This window comes from Pan paniscus, chromosome 5, assembly GCF_029289425.2.
Source record: "Pan paniscus chromosome 5, NHGRI_mPanPan1-v2.0_pri, whole genome shotgun sequence".
Lineage (NCBI taxonomy): Eukaryota > Metazoa > Chordata > Mammalia > Primates > Hominidae > Pan > Pan paniscus.
In genome coordinates, this window is record NC_073254.2 from 68,842,144 (window position 1) to 68,862,798 (window position 20,655).

At 34.4% G+C, this 20,655-nt stretch overlaps 1 protein-coding gene across 1 annotated transcript in view; it reads left to right on the plus strand.

The window, feature by feature from the left end:
* TINAG (tubulointerstitial nephritis antigen) overlaps positions 1-20,084 on the plus strand; it is an 81,913-nt gene extending 61,829 nt beyond the window's left edge. Inside the window, exons 10-11 of the mRNA XM_003828936.5 lie at positions 10,370-10,415; positions 19,702-20,084. Coding sequence (XP_003828984.2) covers positions 10,370-10,415; positions 19,702-19,836 — 181 coding nt within the window. The 3' untranslated portion in view covers positions 19,837-20,084. The remainder of the gene's footprint in view (positions 1-10,369; positions 10,416-19,701) is intronic.
* Positions 20,085-20,655: the final 571 nt, after the last annotated feature.

A 20,655-nucleotide genomic window follows, 5' to 3' on the forward strand; every position in this document is an offset into this window, starting at 1 on the left:
AAATAAATGACAGTTGGTTCTTCTTGCTGAATCTTTGAATTCGTGTCTGCTGTTATAATTGCATGCACAAATGTCATTACAATATTATTTTATGCTCATCTTAAGTCCTGACAAATATGATTTCTGTTATGTGAGTTTACTTGGCATTAATATATTTCTATATTGTGGGTGTATTAAGGTGGTGAAAAGAAAAGATTACATGAGGGCTAAGAAAATCCTTTGGCTGTTATGTTGAATGACTTCCAAAAATATTTGAACCTTACTACAAAGTGAAAAAATGCAACCAATATAAATTATAAATTATGAAATATATAATATGAAATAGAAATTATTTCATTTATTTATATACTCTCAAGTTTATTCTTAATTCAAACTTTCAACAAATTTTATTGAGTGATGGTTGTGTACCAGGCATCATGCTAGTGCTGGAGATATGGAGATGAATAACATGGAGAGCCTTGGTAAATAAAATAAAGTAAATTATGACCCTCGGATTTGTTGCAGCCATCAATTAGTCACTCAGGGAAGCCACTGAGAGGTCCCACAGGACTGTTGGGATCTTTTGAGCTGAACTCACTGTCGGAAGAGTAGAGGTGCAGAGGGCCCTGGGGATGTTGAAACTGATAGATGGGCTTTATTTTTTTTCTGTTTTCAGTGCTGATTGAATCATGTTGCCTTGTCTGTCAGTACTGAATCAACTTGACAGAACAGTTGGTGTTCCATTTGTTTTGTCTTGTTTGACACTGGTCCTTCATTGATTCATCATGTCAAACACTGATCAGGTCTGTTCCACTCTGTAAGTGCTATTGCTATGAACTGACCTATTACAAAACAAAGCAAGACAAGGCAAATAACAACAGTAAGAAGGAAAAGCTTTCTTTTTATTCAGCAAAGACATTGTAGGAGTGTTGTTTTTAAAAGAATTCTTAGAAAGCTATCTTTACATTCCAAAAAAATGTCACTTACAAAACCTGTGTGTGTGTGTGTGTGTGTGTGTGTGTGTGTCAGAGAGAAAGAACTTTTTGACTTGAGGTCAAGTGTAGGACTAGTCTTGATTGTGAAGGAATGCTTTATAGCATAAAGAACGAGGATACTGGGGTCAAGCTTAGATTCAAATGCTAGTTCTGTCCTCACTGGGTGATCTCAGGCAGGTCGTATGATCTCTCTACATCATGGTTTTCTCATCTATTCCACTGGGATAATAAGTTTCCCTCTGTCTTATTGTGAGGATTAAATGAGATAGTGTGTCTGCCCCCTTATGCTCACTTTATACTTTCTTTAGTTTTTAAAATTCAAATGTTCTTTAACTTTTTTATTACTCTGAATGTATTTTCAGAATTAAAAAATAGAATTTAGAATGATTCTAATTATGATATTAATGAGTATTTATCTATGATGTGATATAATTTTACATTTGTTTTTAAAATTTATTATTTATTTATTTAATTTTGACCTACCTTACCTTGATTTCACAGGTAGATGAATAAAGGTAGTAAGGAAAAGAGAAATGTAAAGACAGGAAGAAACAATTTATTGGGTAAATGCGATAAAATTTTTTATGATCTTAGATAATGTGATTCTATTTGTTTAAGAAAGACACATAAGTGGTAGGAATTTGGTCATTTACACTTAACCTCTATTGGATTGCATTAAATCACTGTGGTAGAAAACAAAACTTTTTTAGTTGGGAAATACCAAGGACAGATGCGGTGCATGAACAATTGTTCAATTAGGGAAGGTGATTACAGGCAGTTCCTTAAATTTATAGAGATCTGGGAGCAATGGATTATACAAAGTTTGAGATTATGCTTTAGCAGGTTTATAAAATGGCTTTCAAGTAGTGTTTTTTTTTTTTTTTTTTTGAGATGGAGTTTTACCCTTGTTGCCCAGACTGGAGTACAATGGCATGATCTGGGCTCACTGCAACCTCCGCCTCCTGGGTTCAAGCGATTCTCCTGCCTCAGCCTCCTGAGTAGCTGGGATTACAGACACCTGCCACCATGTCTGGCTAATTTTTGTATTTTTAATAGAGACGGGGTTTCACCATGTTAGCCAGGCTGATCTCGAACTCCTGACCTCAGGTGATCTGCCTACCTTGGCCTCCCAAAGTGCTGGGATTACAGGCGTGAGCCACTGCGCCCAGCCTCAACTAGTTTTAATGTCTATAGACACTTCAGATTTTGGGATGCCTGTGAAATAAAATGTTATTAGCCCCTGGTGCAGTGCTACCTTCCAAAGTTAGCTTAATACTTTTTGGTGATTTTATTTTATAATCGAATACCTCTGTTATAGGTGTTGCTCTCAAATTATCAAATATAATAGAATTCACATAGTGATTTAGAAAGTTTATGTTTGTGAATTTCCAGAGATTTGGGGGTGAAAGGAGAGGACATCAGGGCTAAGCTATAAGGTGGCTTCTGACTTCTGTCAACTGAAATATGGATTGGTTGTCCCATGAAAAACAGAGCACTTGATGGGTTATTACTATACATCTGTATATGCATGTGATATGAGATTACCATTGCAGAATCTAGGGTTAGGATTTTATCCGATCCTCCAAGAATATTATATAAATACATACATATATATATATACACACACACACACACACACATATACATGACAATTCTGATCAATGAATGAACCAAGAGTTTTGTTAAAAGGCATATGTTGCTATGGCAATTTGCAATGTCTTCTCTGCACAGAAATATCTAGGATATTACTGATTACTTCAATAAGACCAAAGAGAAAGTCAGCCCAAGTCTGAGCTACAATAAAAAGGAAAGCGCGACAGAAAAAACAAATTTTGCATATGATTAATGAGTACTAGCTGTGGCATTAAGTGACAACTTTGATTTATTTTGATCCTTAAGATAAATGCATTAAATATTACTCTTCTCCATTCCCATCAATGTAACAATTGTGTTCATTACATTTCTTGATACAAATGAGACTTGGATATGATAAATGCAACCCTGGTTAGAATATTGCTATAATGACCCAACTGTTTCCCCTACCTCCAACCCCACACTTTTCCATTTATTAATATATCTTGTTCACCATCACTAGTTTGATCTTCCTATGGCTGCCTACAATCCCTCTTTCTTCCAAAACTTTCACGATTTCTCTGTGAATGCATGAAGGCCAGCTCCTTACATTATCTGATGCTCTTCTCTCTCAGATATGCATTCATTTCCCCTGGCATCTTCTACAGATTATCGAAGGCCTATTACGCCTTTCCTCTTCACCACAGCTAGAAACGATTCTACTCTTTTCTGCCTTTTTCTAGTCCTAATTTTTATTGCTTGTGTTATTATCTGCTTCTAAGACACTAGTGATAATTTAGCCTCTTAAGCATATAATCTTGAAATGCTATTTAACCTTTTGGACCTCAGTCCCCTTATCTATGAAATATATAAATTGAATTAGAGTCTGATTGGTTTTGTGGGCCATGGGGTCTTGGCTACTCAATTCTACCATTAGCTGACATGGACGATATGCAAATAAATGAGCACGAATATTCCATAAAATTTTATTAACAAAAACAGGCATCCCAGGCTAGATTTTGCCTGTAAACCATAGCTGGCCAACCCTTATAGTATGCTATAATTTCTGAGTCTCCTTCCAGTGCTAAGATTCTATGAGAAGGTAAAAAGCCATTTCTATTCCTAACATCAAAGGGATAAAGTTTTCCCTTAAAGTTTCTCTTCGTAAGATATTACCCTAGTCAATTGTCATTGATCATGATATATGATTTTGGTCTTTGCTCTCTCTTTGCTTAGCACATGTCACATTGTTGTAGATGTGTAGATGTTTTAATGCATATTCTGTCAGCATAGTAAATACAGAAGGACAGTTCTCTCAGTTCTACAGCAGGTCATTCTGACCAGAGTATGAACTGGGCACACACATTTATCAATTTTCTCCAAACTTCTTTTCATAGGTCAAATTACATGTGATACTACACTTGTAATCTTCTTGCTTCCTGATACATCAGGATATAAGGAATATGGTAGGCATTGTATAAAGCTGTTTAGATAATTAACGTTAGGTACACAGGATCATGTGTGATATTAATATTTTCATGCGAAAAATGCTGTTTCATGAGCCATCATCTGCTCCTCAATCTGTGATAAAATTTGTAGCTTCCTGGCAGAACATATCGATAAAAGTACCTGATCTTAGATATATTGAACCCTAGCTTGATTAATATTTTGCTCAAGTAGAAAATTAAGGGGTGGTAGGGAATGCCCACATTTCATGTTGCTTTCCTGTGGAGTCTATTTCTATCCATCTTTGATCTAGCATTAATTAGCACTTTTTCATATTCAATAACACTTCATTTACTAGGCATGAGCTTTTCTTAAAAATGAAGTTCCTAAGCATCGCAGGTAGAACATGTATAAGAAAATAAAAGCCTGCATATCTTTTCCTTATTCTTCCTGCAGTTATCTTTCAAATCTTTGCGTAATGGGAACTAAGACTCTATCTGCAGTCTTACCTCTGAAAGCAAAATCCTATATCCAGTGTAGTCGTATCATTGTTATTGACTTGAAGCCCATCTAGTGGTTTCTTTATCCTGATAGCCTATCTGAGTTTCATTTCCTTAATAAGAAGGGTTGGAGTTCCATATCAGGTTATATGATATATTTGCTCCTTGTTTTGCTCCAAAATTTCCTGTTCAAGTAGGGTGTCCTGTATAAAATGTCTTTACATGTCCACTGTTTTAAAACTGTTTTTTTAATCTGTCTGGATCTATATTCACTAATACAGAGTTTGTCTGCCCAGAAAACATGAATTTGAATCCCTGTTATCAGTCTATTGGGTACATGCAGAGACCCCAGAAATAGCAAATCTTCCAAAATATTGGAACATTTTTGTCTGGGTGATTCTGCTACAGTGTAATATACCTACCATCATAATAAAATAAAACTATTTTTCTTTTTCTTCTAACTCCAGATTCTTAGATGGTTGTGAGACTGGCTTTAAGGAATCCAATCCCTAAGCAAATGTGTTCTTAACACGTGAGTTAGGAAATAATTATTCTCATCACAGGGGAATTCCTGTAGAGAAAGATTGTTTCAGAATTTCTTTTGGAAATTAGTTTTTCTTCGTTCTTAGGCTTATTGTTTGTCAGAAACACAGAAAAGCCATTAATTTAAAGGTTTATGTGTAGAGCCATATCAGTAGAGAAAATCCAGAAGAAGGTGAAGCAATTCTGTAACCACTCACTGTCTTAGGCAATGATAAACTAACCGGGTAATCAGAAACACATCTCTGTATAATATGAAGTGCACCTCAAGTAGTGCACATTTGATGTACCTATTTATTCAACTTTGAAATGCTGTTGCTAACCTTGACTGTTTCTCATCCCTTTCTTTCCATATAAATTGGCCAACAAATTCCATCACTTTTACCTTCTGAGTAGTTCTCAAACTTGTTCCCTCTCATTTATTTCCTCTGCCAAGGTACTTCAATTCACTGGCTCAACAAATATCTATTTAGGGTCAACTGTGTGAAAGTCATTGCCCTAGATGTTGAGGATACAACTGTTAAAAGAACAAACAACATTACTTTATGGGTCTTACATTCTTATTCAGAATTTCATTATTTCTTGCTTGAATTGCAACATAAATCTTTTGCTTCTCGCCGGCTCTCACTGGAGACTATACCCTATGCTAACACCAGAGCTGTCTTTCTAAAAGATAATCCGGATCATGTCACATTCCATATTCAAATGGCTCTTTATCACCAACTTTGTAAATGCCAAGTCTGGTAACCATCTTGGAGGACTGAGCCACACCTGCCTAACTTCATTCTCCACCACTCCCATCCCTTTTCTTCAGTCACACTGGAGCAAGTGCTGCTCCTAGAATAGGCAGAGATGAGGTTTTCATGGCTGTATGACTGCACCTGCTGATTTTGCCATAAATTCTACACTCCCATGTCAAGAAGAAATTTCTACTCAACTCTGAACAAAGTCATCTTTGCCTTTGGCGGAGAGTTAATGTTTTCATGTGTTAACTTGTAGAAATGTTCAAAACATGCTCTTTTTAAAAGTGACACTTACAGAATTCTATTTATTTATATTCTTGTTTTTCATTGCTCAATATCACTCCCATTAGACTGACAGTTTTTCGAAAGCAAAAGATATGTCTTCTTTGGGCTAACCAGTAATTTGTTGAAAAAAAGTAGAAATTAACAGGTGTAGTATACAAGAGAGATTCTGTGCTTACCTTAAAAGGGATACTTATGAGAATATAAATTTTGCTTTAATAAAGTTATATTTTCAACCCTCTCTTATTTATGGCATCTAATCTGACTTCACTTGGTGTATGGGGCTCACTGACAAAATCTACCAACACCAAAGAAAAGAAAAAAATATTATTTAAAATCATATGCAAATTATTCTGTTCCAATAATTTTACTATCTAGGCATAGCTTAAAATAGGGCTTAGAAAAGTTTAGTGTTTAGCACAGCTATCTAAAAAGAACAATATCCCTTTTAAAAGGAACATGCATGGAAATATTAATAACCTTAGAAGTACAAGATCTTAAATCACTCTTTCATGGGTTTTAATACCTTACTCTGCAGGAACTTTATGGTCTTTCCATAAAGACTTTTCATATATATAAAAAAGTAGTATTTCTGGAACTCATGAAAAGTGGGCATATAAAATAAATCCTGAAGGAAGAGCTTAAATAATTATGTGCATTGAGTGAGAGACGAAAACCCAGTCTCAATGTAGGGAGACCGAAGGGCTCAGGCAGCACTCATGCATCCTTAGGGAATGTGGTAGATGGGCTAAGAGCTGCCCAGATTTTTTTCAAAACCAGCATATTCCCAGGTATCACTAAATTTTGAGAGAAAAAGGTATTAATGAGTCTTAACAAATAATTGAAACAATTTAATTTAATGAAGTAGAAACAATTTAAAAGAACCGTATTATGTGGATTTCCTTGAGGAAAAAACAAAACAAAACAAAACAAAAACCAAATAGCCAGTATTAAGATCTCTCAAGCTTGTGAACCCACTGTACTCACAAAGGTATAGAAATAACCTCAGTAGGCCAGGCACAGTGGCTCACACCTATAATCCCAGCACTTTGGGAGGCCGAGGCGGGAGTATCTCTTGAGGTCAGGAGTTCAAGACCAGCCTGGCCAACATGGTGAAACTCCGTCTCCACTAAAAATCCCCAAATCAGCTGGGCGCAGTGGCACGTGCTTGTAATCCCAGCTACTCGGGAAGCTGAGGCAGGAGAATCGCTGGAACCTGGGAGGCGGAGGTTGCTATGAGCCGATACTGTGTCACTGCACTCCAGCCTGGGCAACAGGGTGAGACTCGGTCTCAGAAATAAATAAATAAATAAATAAGAAATAACTTCAGTAAAGTAAGGTTCTGGTCTGTCTAAACAAATGTTTGTAAATAATCTTCAAATGAAGAGGTATATGTAAAGGGAAATAGAGTACACATAGTTATATTTAGAGCAAATATGAATATAATGAAGATCCTCATATCCTCTGAGACAGTCACTGACTTATAAGAGAACATTTGTGAAAATATATGCATATTTCTAGAATTTTCAACCTGTTGGTATAATAGCAAGTAAAGGAATGGTACCACAATTTAGGAACATACATATATTAGGAAAAAATGCCCTCGAGAAGACAGGAACTCTTTCCTGTAAGTGAATAAAATGAGTAGCCTTCTTGTTTTGCACTAGTTAACCTTTATTTTAGTTTAAATAAAGGTTTTAACCACAGGAATTTGCTATAATATCATCGGGGAAACAACCCGCAGATGTATTTTTTTTACAACATCCCATTGCAACTCTATGAAATATTTGATAACTGTCTTAGAAGCTGTCTAGAGAAGACAGAGGAGAGAAGAGATAGCTCAAGGTTGCAGTGCAAATGTTAAGTCCTGTGATGAATGGACTTTGCTTGTCATTTGACACAGAGGCTGTAACATAGGTGAACTAACTGCACAATAGCTTCTGTGGTGTTATTTTTCCATGTGTGATATTTTCTTTTCATTTGAATTTTGCATAAAGGTTAACACCTTTTGTTAATGTTTTTTATACCAGCACCTTAGTCTCTGAAACTATTAGACTCAGTTGCCATACTTTCCTTTTCCTCTGTCACCTCTAGTCAATGACTTGGATAATTGGTTTGGCTGCCCATTTTGAGAAAGCATGTAACAATCCGAATGCTGCTATTCTCTCTGGGTTTAGAATGACTGGTGTTTTAAATGAGCATCTTAAAATTATATATAATAAACATGTTTCTTGAAAAGAAACTTACAGCAACTCTAAAGAGCTGAAAGATTTGCAAGAATTATTCTTGTCTTTTGCATCATTGAAATTATTGTTTGGAAAATTGTAACAAAATATATAGAAACATAATGAAAAATGATAGCAGTTGAACAAAAGTAAAAGTAATAGTTCGTATTTCTTAAAAGTTTCCAAGCTAAGGGAGTTTATTTCACTTTTAATTTATTCAGTAATACTAAAATAATAAAAGGTATACACCACATTCTGAAGTGCCTCTTCTCCTTTGTATGACTTTTCTATTTCTTCTTCTTCCCATGCACCATCCTCAATGCACCAAGCTCAAGAAGTCTGAAAGATCTTACAAAGTGGGAAGGCAACCTATTCTCTATCAGGAACAGGAGAAAGCAAAATTATTCTTCATGTTTTCTCACACCCCAAATCATTTTTTCTTCCCTCACTCTCATGCCAAAGGATCCAAATACATTATATTTTGTGTGTGTGTGTGTCCCAAGAGCCCTACCATAAACTTGTCATCTTTAGGCAATACCTCCGTGCTGTGGTGCCATCATTCTATTCTGTGCCCTATTAAAAATAGCTTTCTGCAAACTCACCAGGTTGGAAATTTGCATCTCTTCTAGGAATGTTTGTTCTGTAATGACAGACCATCATTTAGCTTAAAGGAGCCCTGCTGTTGGAAGTTTGAATATTAGGTTTAGGTTAATGTGGTAATACATGGGCAGAATTAATTGTGTTCTCATAATTCACCAAATTACATGAAAGTAAGTACACACTAGAAGTGGGGCCTATATGTCTGTAAAAGAAAAGCAATATAACATATTAAGAAGAATGTGAGACTTGGAGCCTTGGCTCAACACTTCCCAGTGTATGATATTGGACAAGTCTCCATTATCTCAGTAAATAAAACAGGTTAATAATACCTACCTCGCTGGATTTAATCATGAGGGAAAATGAAATCGTGTACGTTTAGGTTTTTTATGAGCTGTTATGTGCTACATTCAGAATGGACCAGTAGTGGAAATATAAGCTTCTGTATCCATACATACATGTGTTTACAAAAATTCTATGTTAGGCACAAAGCCACTTTATAAAATAATATGTATATATAAATATTTTTACATAAACTACAAAATTATCTGTGTTTTCATTATGGTTTATAACAGTAGTTCTGGAAATGTTTAGTTTATGCCATTTAAGGTAGAGTGGTAGATTTGTTTGGTAGAGTTTCAAGGGGCTAGACATAAAGAGGATAAGTATTTTAATCAATTTATGACTTTTAATTTCTTCTGTAATATGGTTGTACCTCCTTTTTAATTTAATTTTTATTTTTCTTATTTTTTTAATATTATACTTCAAGTACTGGGGTACATGTGTATAGAACGTGCAGGTTTGTTATATAGGTATACACATGCCATGGTGGTTTGCTGCACTTATCAACCAGTCATCTACATTAGGTATTTCTCCTAGTGCTATCCCTCCCTAGCCCCTGACCCCCAAACAGGCCCCAGTGTGTGATGGTCCCTTCCCTGTGCCCATGTGTTCTCATTGTTCAACTCTCACTTGTGAGTGAGAACACGCAACGTTTGGTTTTCTGTTCTTGTGTTAGTTTGATGAGAATGGTGGTTTCCAGCTTCATCTATGTCCCTGTAAAGGACATGAACTCACTGTTTTTTATGGCTGCATAGTATTCCATGGTATATATGTGCCACATTTTCTTTCCAGTCTAGCATTGATGGGCATTTGGGTTAATTTGAAGTCTTTGAGGATAAGTATTTTTGAAGTCGTTTTAAAAACTTTGTACCCCAGTTGCCTTAGTCTTTCTCTCCTGTGGTCAATGAGTTTGATTTCAAGCCATTTATATATAAATGAGTCTGTTCTGTGCACATAAATAATGTTATGGTAAAGAAGAAAACTATACGAGCACATTTCTGTAGGGCAATGGTGATATTTCCATTGTGAAACAGGATGGGACAGAGAGAAAGCACAAAAGATGTAGGAATGACAATAATCTGCATTCTCTCAAGAAGCAAACCAAACATTTTAACCATACCAATCTTTATTATTGTTATTAATTGTAGATGGGGCACACTGAGAGGAGCACAAGGGCAGAAAGAAAAATTTTGGGTATGTAACTCTTTCCAGTTGAATTCCTGCTGTGAAGTGAATATGTTCAAATCTTCTGTTCCTCTGCTACCTGCTTTGTATTATTTAGTCACATCCTCAGCTGTGTAATATTGTTGATAACATCAGTGTTTCCACCAGCACAAAACTCATTATAAATATTTATATTGTATTTATAGTTTTCCTCAACTCCCAGTATTTCAAATTGTAAAAGAAAAATCAGTGTTTATTTTTCCCCAAGTTGAGAATCGAAAGGGTAATTTTTTGTTCTATTATCTTCTATATTAAACCTAAAGTATTGATTAAACTTCCCTCATATATATTTATATGGCAATGAACTTGATGCTTTTGTTATGTTAGTATCATATATGTACTAAATATGTATATATATCCTATAGGATATAACCTATAGGGTATATATATATTTATATGGCATATATATTTAGATGGCAATGAACTTGATGCTTATGTTAGTATCATATATATACATATATGTATATATATCCTATAGGATATAACCTATAGGATATATATGTATATGTAACCTATAGGATATATATACACATATATACATATACATATATACATATACATATATGTGTATATATAACCTATAGGATATGTAGGATACACATATATGTATATATGTGTACATATATCCTATAGGTTAAGGCTTTTTTTTCTTTTTGCCAAATATAACATATGCATGTGTCTTTACTCAGAAAGAACCAATATCTAGTCTCAAAATAACAGAAAGTTTCAGGTAAGAAACAATTTGAAGAAGATTGGAACATATTACCTCAAATATTCGGTTTATTACAACAAGCTGGTCAATTGTCCGAAGTCCTAATATTATATACTTTTTTATACAGATAGAATGAAGTCTATGTGGTAATACTTACCATGGAATTTAAATTTAAATGTACACAGTAGAGGGCATATTTTGGCATACAAAACACTAGGTGCTAGAACTTGTACTCATCAGAATGACTCTTGGTATATTTCTTCATAAGGCACTCACAGAATTCAATCACCCAATTGTGTGTTCGTACCTTATATTTGTGTTGTTGATACATGGAGGTATGATGCTTTTAAGTAGAAGGATTCTTCTTTATATTTAAACTGTGCTTTTAAAAATATAATTTTTCTCATTAAAATAAAATAATTAGTAGCCAACAATCAACATTAATGTCCAGTAGTTAAAATAAATAAGTTATAAACTAGTATATGTTATTTGAATACCTACTATTAAGTTTCTGCATAGGAATTTTATTAAATAAATTTGAACAGTTATTTAATCTCATAACGATGTAATATTTAGAGACAAAATCAAGTTCTTTGATTAATGTATTTAACTCACAACAGTTCTTAGCATATAGCCCTTGATGGCCATTTGCTGAGTGAATATGAACGAATGTGCAGAGGAAAATATTTTGTGATCCTTTCATCCTCAACCTGATCATTCCCACCCTAGATCCCTACCTCTAGGTAGTGTACATGTGTACACACACACACATACACACACGATGAGTATGATTATCTACTCACTCATTTTCATATATTTAACACATACATGCACACTATCCCTTTTAACTACATTGTTGTACTTATTATTGATTCTGAACTTACTACTTATCAAACATCTTCAAAGAAAACTTTATTTCATGAAGCTAGGGGTAAGATTTCTTTCTGCTATGATTTGTTTGATAAATTGTTGAATGCAAGCAGTAGAAATACAAGAATCAGACTAAACTTTATAATATTTTGCACATTAATTGAGGCTTTTTTCTCTACTGAACTGTGTTCTCTTCATGAGTCAGGATAATATTTGACTTATTTACCAATGTATCTCAAGGGTAAAGTATTTTGATTGGTACATAGTGAGAATATAAACAATACTCATTGAATGAGCAAATGAATAATTTTAGTCTATGCATTCAGGAAAAACTAATCAAGTAATTACAATAATTTCATTTTTTATAAAACATACTAGTGGTTTAATTAAAATATGAAATCTTTAAGTACTGTTGTACTGTTTTGTGAAGAATTGTGAAAGGTCTGAGATATTATCCCACAGATATAGATGATATAGATATTGGTATTGATGTAGACGTAACTAGAGATACAACACCTGGGTCAGAAGTAAGGAGTTCTTAACAGATACTCATAACTAGATTGACAACCAGAGTAACATAGCAGCATGCATCTCCCACACCTTAGTCTTACAGTGATGTGATAAGAACCAATAAAATTTGTCTACACAGGTAGCAGTTTATGTTTCATAAATGATGGACAAAGAACAATAGATTTTCTCCATTTGTTTACAGGAGAGAGACAAGCAGATTCCTCCTTTCCCAAAAGGAAGGAAAAATCTTTCATTCCATTATGAGGAGTTGAAGAGGATCCTATCTTCTCACCATAAACATTAGGAATATAAACATATCTTTCCAAGGTCCAGCTAGACAGCAAATAAAGTCTCCAGATGATGGGCTGCATCTCTTTTGAGATGTAAATACCAAAGGATATAATGTCCCCATACTTCTGACACCTTAAAGCTTAATTTAGGACCTTGTCTCTGCTCTCTTTGAGCCTCTAGAGGAGGTAAGAGAAGTTTTGTTATCCCTTCAGATCAGATCATTAAACTAGGTGAATGGCTACATATCTAATTCCCAAGGTATGCGAAGAGTAGAATATTTTTGGGAGAAGTGAAAGAAAACATTCCCTATCTTTATATTATATACAATGTTTTGTGGGTCAGGAAAGCAAAAACTTTATTCAAGATCACTGAGAAATCTAGGAAAGTTTTATTTCTTCACAATTATATATGGATGTTTCAAAGTATTTACAAATAGTCCTATGACATAAACCTATTTTTATAATAAAAATATTGAAAATCTTTCACTACTGAGTAAAATGTAATACATAGCAGCAAGCCATACATTCTACTAAATAAGTAGAAAATATCAGAATTTTTCCAAAATTGTGTTTTTTAAAAAATGAGAGTGCTAAATCTGGAGAAAAATTTTTGGCCTAGGAGCATTTGGTAGGTTTGGGCATAAAGTGAGGACTGGGTTTGTAATAGGCATGCTACGATTTGTTTGAGTTAAATTATGAGACAAGTGAAGCAGAAAGATGTGACCAGCAACCAAGGGAAAACTACTATCAATACAAGCAATAGATGATACTTCAGATGTAGGCTTTAAAATAACCATTATTTTAAAAAATTAAGAAAAATCTAGATGAAAAGATGGAGAATTTCAATCTATAATTAGTTCAACCATTGTGGAAGAGTGTGGCAATTCCTCAAGAATCTAGAACCAGAAATACCATTTGACCCAGCAATCTCATTACTGGGTATATACCCAGGATTATAAATCATTCCATTATAAAGACACATGCACACACATGTTTATTGCAGCACTGTTCACAATAGCAAAAACTTGGAACCAACCCATATCCCCATCAATGATAGACTGGATAAAGAAAATGTGGTGCATATACACCATAGAATACTATGCATCAATAAAAAAGGATGAGTTTATGTACTTTGCAGGGACATGGATGAAGCTGGAAACCATCATTCTCAGCAAACTAACACAGGAACAGAAAACCAAACACTACGTGTTCTCACTCATAAGTGAGAGTTGAACAATGAGAACACATGGACACAGGGAAGGGAACATCACACACTGGGGCCTGTTCACGGGTAGGGGGCTAGGGGAGGGATAGCATTAGGAGAAATACCTAATGTAGATGATGAGTTGATGGGTGCAGAAAACCACCCGTGGCACGTGTATACCTATGTAACAAACCTGCACGTTCTGCACATGTATCCCAGAACTTAAATTATAATAAAAAATGAGTTCCTGAATTCATGAATGCAAACATTGCAAGAAAATCACACTCAAACTTTTCATGATCAAACAGCTGAAGATAAAAAATAAACAGAAATTTAAAAAGTCACTAATTAAAATGACACATTATTCTCAAAAAAAGCAGCACCGACTGACAGCTGGCATTTCAACAACAACAATAAAAAAGGAAAGTAGAAGACTGCAAAATGACATTGCTAAAATGCTGGATAAAATAATAATATTGATAATGATGATGAAGATAACGTGCCAACATGGAATTTTATACATGGTGACATTTTTCTCCAAAATAAATACAAAATTAAAGCATGTTTGGACAAAAGCTGAAATAACACAATTCCAAAAAAAAAAAAAAACCAAAAGTTACAGAAAAAAAGTAGGCAAATATTTAAACATATCTCAGTATCTCATAGAAATAGCAGCTAAAAATAAGTAAAGGTATGAAAGATTGAAAAAAACTATTAGCCAGCTTTATGTCATTGAAATTCATAGGATATTACACATAAATATTGATGAATATACATTCTCTTTAAGTGCACATGAAATATTTGCCAATATTGACCACATGCTGGTCCATAGGGCATGTTCAATAAATTTAAAAAACTGAAATTGTACAGAATATACCATGATGAAACTTTTGTTATTTAGCTAAAGCAGTACTGAATGTAATAGAAAATGCATGCATTGGAAAAGAAGAAAGGTTAAAATTGATTCATGTATTTTTTAAAAGGTTGAAAAGAATAATTCAATAAGCTGAAAAATTTAAACCGAAGATAAATGAAAGAAACAATAAACAGAAGAGCAAAAAAAGTAAAAGAAAACAGACGTATTATAATAGATGAAAATCAAAAAAGCAAAGAGTTGATGCTTTGCAAAAAAAGATTAAATGTCTAGGAAGACTGAAAAAGAAACAAGGAGAGACAAATTGCCATAGAAATGAAAAAAGAGAACATTGCTGCAGATTCAATAGATATGAAGTAGGTAATAAGAGGATATTACTAAAAAGTTATGCCAGTATAATTGAAAATATAGATGAAAAGGATAAATTTATCAGAAAACAAAACTTATCAAAAACCTACACAGGATGAAAATAGCATAAATAGTTATGGAACAATTTGAAAAAAAAATGAGTCTATTTAAATTACTTTCACAGAGGAACTCAGGCTCAAAAGACTTCACTGGTGAATTTTTCCAAACATTTAAGGAATAAATGAAACGAATTTTACAACAAATCCTTTCAGGGAATAGGAAATAAGGAACAGTTACTTCCATTTTATGAAGCGGTAACACCAATACCAAAACTTGATAAGACAATACAAAAAAGAAAAATTATAGGCCAATATCTCTCATGAGCATAAAATTCCAAACAAAATATTACAATTAAGAAATATATAAAGGGATAACACTCCATAAGTGAAACTTATGTTAGGAATGCAAGGTTGGTTTCAAGTACTAAAATCAATCAATATAGTTCATCAAGTTATAAGAGTCAAGGAGAAAAAAAACACATGAATTTTTTTTTTTTTAGACGGAGTCTCACTCACTCTGTTGCCCAGGCTGGAGTGCAGTGTCGTGATCTTGGCTAACTGCATCCTCTACCTCCCAGGTTCAAGCAGTTCTCCCTACCTCAGCCTCCTGAGTAGCTGGGAATACAGACACCCACCACCACACCTGGCTAATATTTGTATTTTTGGTAGAGACGGGTTTCGCCATGTCGCCCAGGCTGGTCTCAAACTCCTGACTTCAGGTGATCTGCCCACCTCGGCCTCCCAAAGTGCTGGAATTACAGGCGTGAGCCACCGAACCCGGCTTGAATATCTTAATTGGTGCAGAAAATGCATTAATAAAATTCAGCACTTACTGTTCTATTGTTGTGTAACAAACTATCACAGATTTAGCAGATTGAAACAACATACATTTATTATCGCAGTGTTTCTGTGGGTCAGAAATCCAGTGTACCCAGCTGGATCCTCTGCTCATGATCTCACAAGGATGCCATCAAAGTGTTGTCTGAGTTGTGTTCCTTTCTGGAGCTTACAGCCCTCTTCCAAGCTCACGTGGTTGTTGGTAGATGTGTTTTTTTGGTTGTGGGTCCAAGTCCCCATTTTCTTGCTGACTGAGGATATTCTCAGATCTTAGAGGATGCCTGAAGTTCCCTCCATGTGGCTCCCTCACACAGAGTTTTACAGATCCTCTCTCAACAGAGTACCTTACATCTTCAAGACCATTAGGAAAAACAAAATTTCTGACTTCTAAATCTTCTTTTAAGGGGCTTCTTGAGCCACATTTGGTCCACGAGCCATGGTTTGCCAATGCATAGGTCACAGAAACTTTATATACATATGAAAAAAAAAAAAAAAACTAGATCCCTTCCTCACTAAATACAGACAAAAATAATTTGAGATGGAGCAGAGACCTAAATGTAATTGCAAAATAATAAAGTTTCTCAAAGAAAACATAGGCAAATATGTTTGTGATATCTATTAGAAAATGCTTTCTTAAATTGGGCACAAAATAAACTTTTTAAGAATAAATTATCAGACTACATTAAAATAAGAACAACTATTTAAAAGACAGTATTATAAGAAAAAGTAAGCCACAGAATGAGAAAAATGTATCTAGCTATCTATCTGGAAAGGTATCTGACAAGTCCTCACATACACAATACATAGACATTCTTACAAATATATAGGAAGACCAAGATAACTCAATAAAATAGAACTCTTAAACAGAAACTTCAGGAAAAGGGGAAATCCAAATGGCCTGAACAGCCATGTGAAAAGGTGGTCAATGTTACTAATTATCAAGGAAATGCAAATTAAGACCACAATGAAATATCACTTCATATACACTAGATTAGCTAAAATTAAAAGGATTGATAATATCCAGCATAGATGAGGATTTGGAGTAAATAGAATCTTATACTACTGATGCATGCGTAAATGGAGCAGCTACTTATGTTCATCATGTTTATCACCAGGAGAATGGATAAAATGTGGTATAGTCACACAATGAAAATAAACAGTAATAAGATGAATTAATTGCTTACATATGCTAAACATAGATAAATCCCAGAAACATTATTTTGAGCTAAAAAAAAGTCAACCTCAATATATTTTGCATTATTCCATTTTTGTAAAGATCAATTATAGGAAAACCTGATGGGGAGTGGAGGGTGGATGGACAGGAAGGCAACATGGTAGACCTTCTGGGGTGCTATAAGTGGTTAATAGCTTAATCTAAGTGGAGATTACATGAACATAAACTTCATAAACACATGTATAAATTTACTAAGTTGTATACTTAAGATTAATACACTTTACCTATGTGACTGTATCATATATCTCAATAAAAAGATGAAAAGTTAAATCTTTAGAAATTTTCTCCCCTTCATTGCCACCATTTCCTTTATAATCAAATACAAACAAAAGTAGGCATTTGGAAGAAACAAACAAAATAAATGCTGAAATAGAAGAAATGAGAGTAGGAAGAATAAGATTAATAAACAAAATACATGTCCTGAGGTGTATTTTATTAGCACTAATTTTTACAGTGTCTTACTCGTTATAATTACGTGGCCTTTCTTGCAAGCATATGATTAGCTCTCATTAGCACATAAATGCACATTTGCTTATACAATCTTTATATACCTTTCCCATATTTACCAAGAATGTAATTATGAAATTTTGGATAGTAATAATCTTCAGCCATCCAAATGAGAATAGGCTCAGTGTTATATATCATATTTGCAAGAATTTACAAATATTACTATTCCTAGCCATTTGTTAGGTTGTGACTAATTTTATTTGATATATAGATACAGATATATGAACTGACTAAAAAAATATGAAAATTGGCATTTAGTGTATTTCACTGGTGCTAGAACTCTCACGCACATTGACGCTGTTTCCTTCTCAGCTATTCAAAGTCCATTTCATCTTTGAAATGATAAATTGAACTTACAATTTTAAACATAGTTTTGAGAGTGCTCCTTTAAAGTGTCAGGGTTGATTAAGGAGGCAAAGAGCCAAATCTTAAAAAGAAATGCTGATAAAAATTGGCTGTTTCTTAAAGTTGATGTCATGGCAATTTCTGATGCTGAGTCAATCTGCCCCTCTCTTACATTGTAGAAAACAGTGAAAGCTCAATTCGACACCTTATGTCTTGAGAATATTTTCTTAGTCCCAGGGTAGGGTAAATGGGAGGTGAGTGTGAGAGCTGTTGAGGTGAAGCTGCTAATTTACTGGGATTTTCTGCTGCATTTAGTTGTGGAACTAACTCCCTTCTGTGTGTCCTTTGGCCTTCATGATATTCTCCATGTACTTCATTGATACTTTTGCTCCATCACACACTTATTCGTTCAAGCTTTTAACCCAGGAGTCATTTTGGACTTACTCCAACCATCCAATCCAACCATTTTTGCATTTTAGAAAGAGGAATTAAAAAAAAAACAAAACTAATTCCTGTTGATTTTACTTTCTGAAGATTTCTCAAATACTTTATTTTCTCTTATCCAATTGAATTATTACAGGAGTCTACTAGCTAGTCACTGCCTCTTGTCTATACCCTCTTAAATCTATCCACTTGATATCATATAGGATAATGTAATCACAGTATGAATTTGTCCACCTTTCTTTCCTGCTAGAATCAACTCAATGGCATGTCATCATTTTTCCCATTATTTTCTCATTATGGATGTTCTTTCCTCCCCTTCCAGCCTCATAACCTACCATTCTGCTTCTGTCTCGTGATCTAACTATAACAATTTTATTGCTTCATTTCACTACTTCATACTATTTCATGCTTTGGTGTTTATGCTTTTACTGTTTTCCTTTATGTCAATCTCCCTTCCTCCTTTTACATTGGTGAATTGATTCTCAGGCTTTCATATGCATCTCATGTGACACTTCTTCAGCAATATCTTCACTGAACCATCCAAGTAAATGAGATGCCCTTTCTCTGACCTCAAAAATACTCTGTACCTATTTTCACCTTAGCACTTGCCTTATGTTGGTCATTCTTCATTAGATTATAAACTTCCTGAACATAAGATAATGTATTATTTATCTTTCGTCTTCCAGCACCTAGCACAGGCTGTTGTTCACATAGTAGACACTCTATAACTGCAGCTTGCATGCCATCTTCTGATGTGGCATTTCAAACGCTCATGCCTATGTTACCTTAGTACTCTGGGAAAATCAGAAGAGTCATATCAATTCTGGCTATTGCCATCATGCCTGCATATTAGTGTAACTGATACATAATACAGCCATTATTTAAAAATAGGTAAGTTCTTGATAATTATAGTCTATGATAAATCAAAGGCATTTAAAGTTACAAATGAGTTCTCCATGGCTTTTTTTTTTTAAATACCAAAGTATGTTTCTCAACTTTTTTGTTTGTTTGTTTTTCTGCAGATTGCTGCCAATTCCTGGGGAAAGTCATGGGGAGAGAATGGCTATTTCAGGATTCTTCGAGGAGTAAATGAGTCCGACATTGAAAAGTTGATTATCGCAGCCTGGGGCCAACTGACAAGTTCTGATGAACCATAACATATCATTAAATTTCCATAAGGTCATGCCTTTAAGTAACCCCCTAAATTGAAGTTTAGCAATATGACATTCTTGGTGACAGTGGAATCTTTGTCTCTTCACCGTGTTAACATAATCTATCTATTTTCTTATTTTCCCCTCTGGTCTATGCTTCTGCTTCCTTCACATTACTGAGCATTAACAACACCAATAAAGGACAGCAGAGTCCCTAAATGTCTTTAAAGTTCCCAGGTTGCCTTATTTTTCTGTCATGATGGTGTCCCTTTTGCCTTTAATTTTTCACAAACAGTGTGATGGCATCTGTCTTCACAGTTCTTAGGACTCACTTGTAGAAACAGTGTGGTTTCTCTCTTTGACCAATGAGGACCTTAGACAACAAAAAGCAAATTAGAAATTCAGCAATTTGCCATCTTTATAAATTTCTTTTCATCCAAGTTTAACAGTTCCTTAGTTCAAATCTTGCTTATGTTTTGCTTAAGCAGTGGAAATAGATTATAAGTTGTTTATCTCAATAACTTAATATTTTGTTTCCTCTCATTTGCCTAAACCTACCTTGTAATCTGTTCACAAAATGAAAAGCAACTATCCACAGGAAACAATTACTCTCTATTGTACTCTGCAATGGCCTGAGAGGTGGAGATGTTAAGTAATGGAAAAGCTTGGAGGCTAACAATAGAAGTACAGTTCTGACATACACACAGCCCTATTTTTGGAAGCTAGTATATTTTATGTAAAGTCGATTAAAATCAGCTGCAAAACAGTATTTGGAAAGATAACAAAAGATTTACCACCCCAAAACAGCAACTTGATGCCATGATG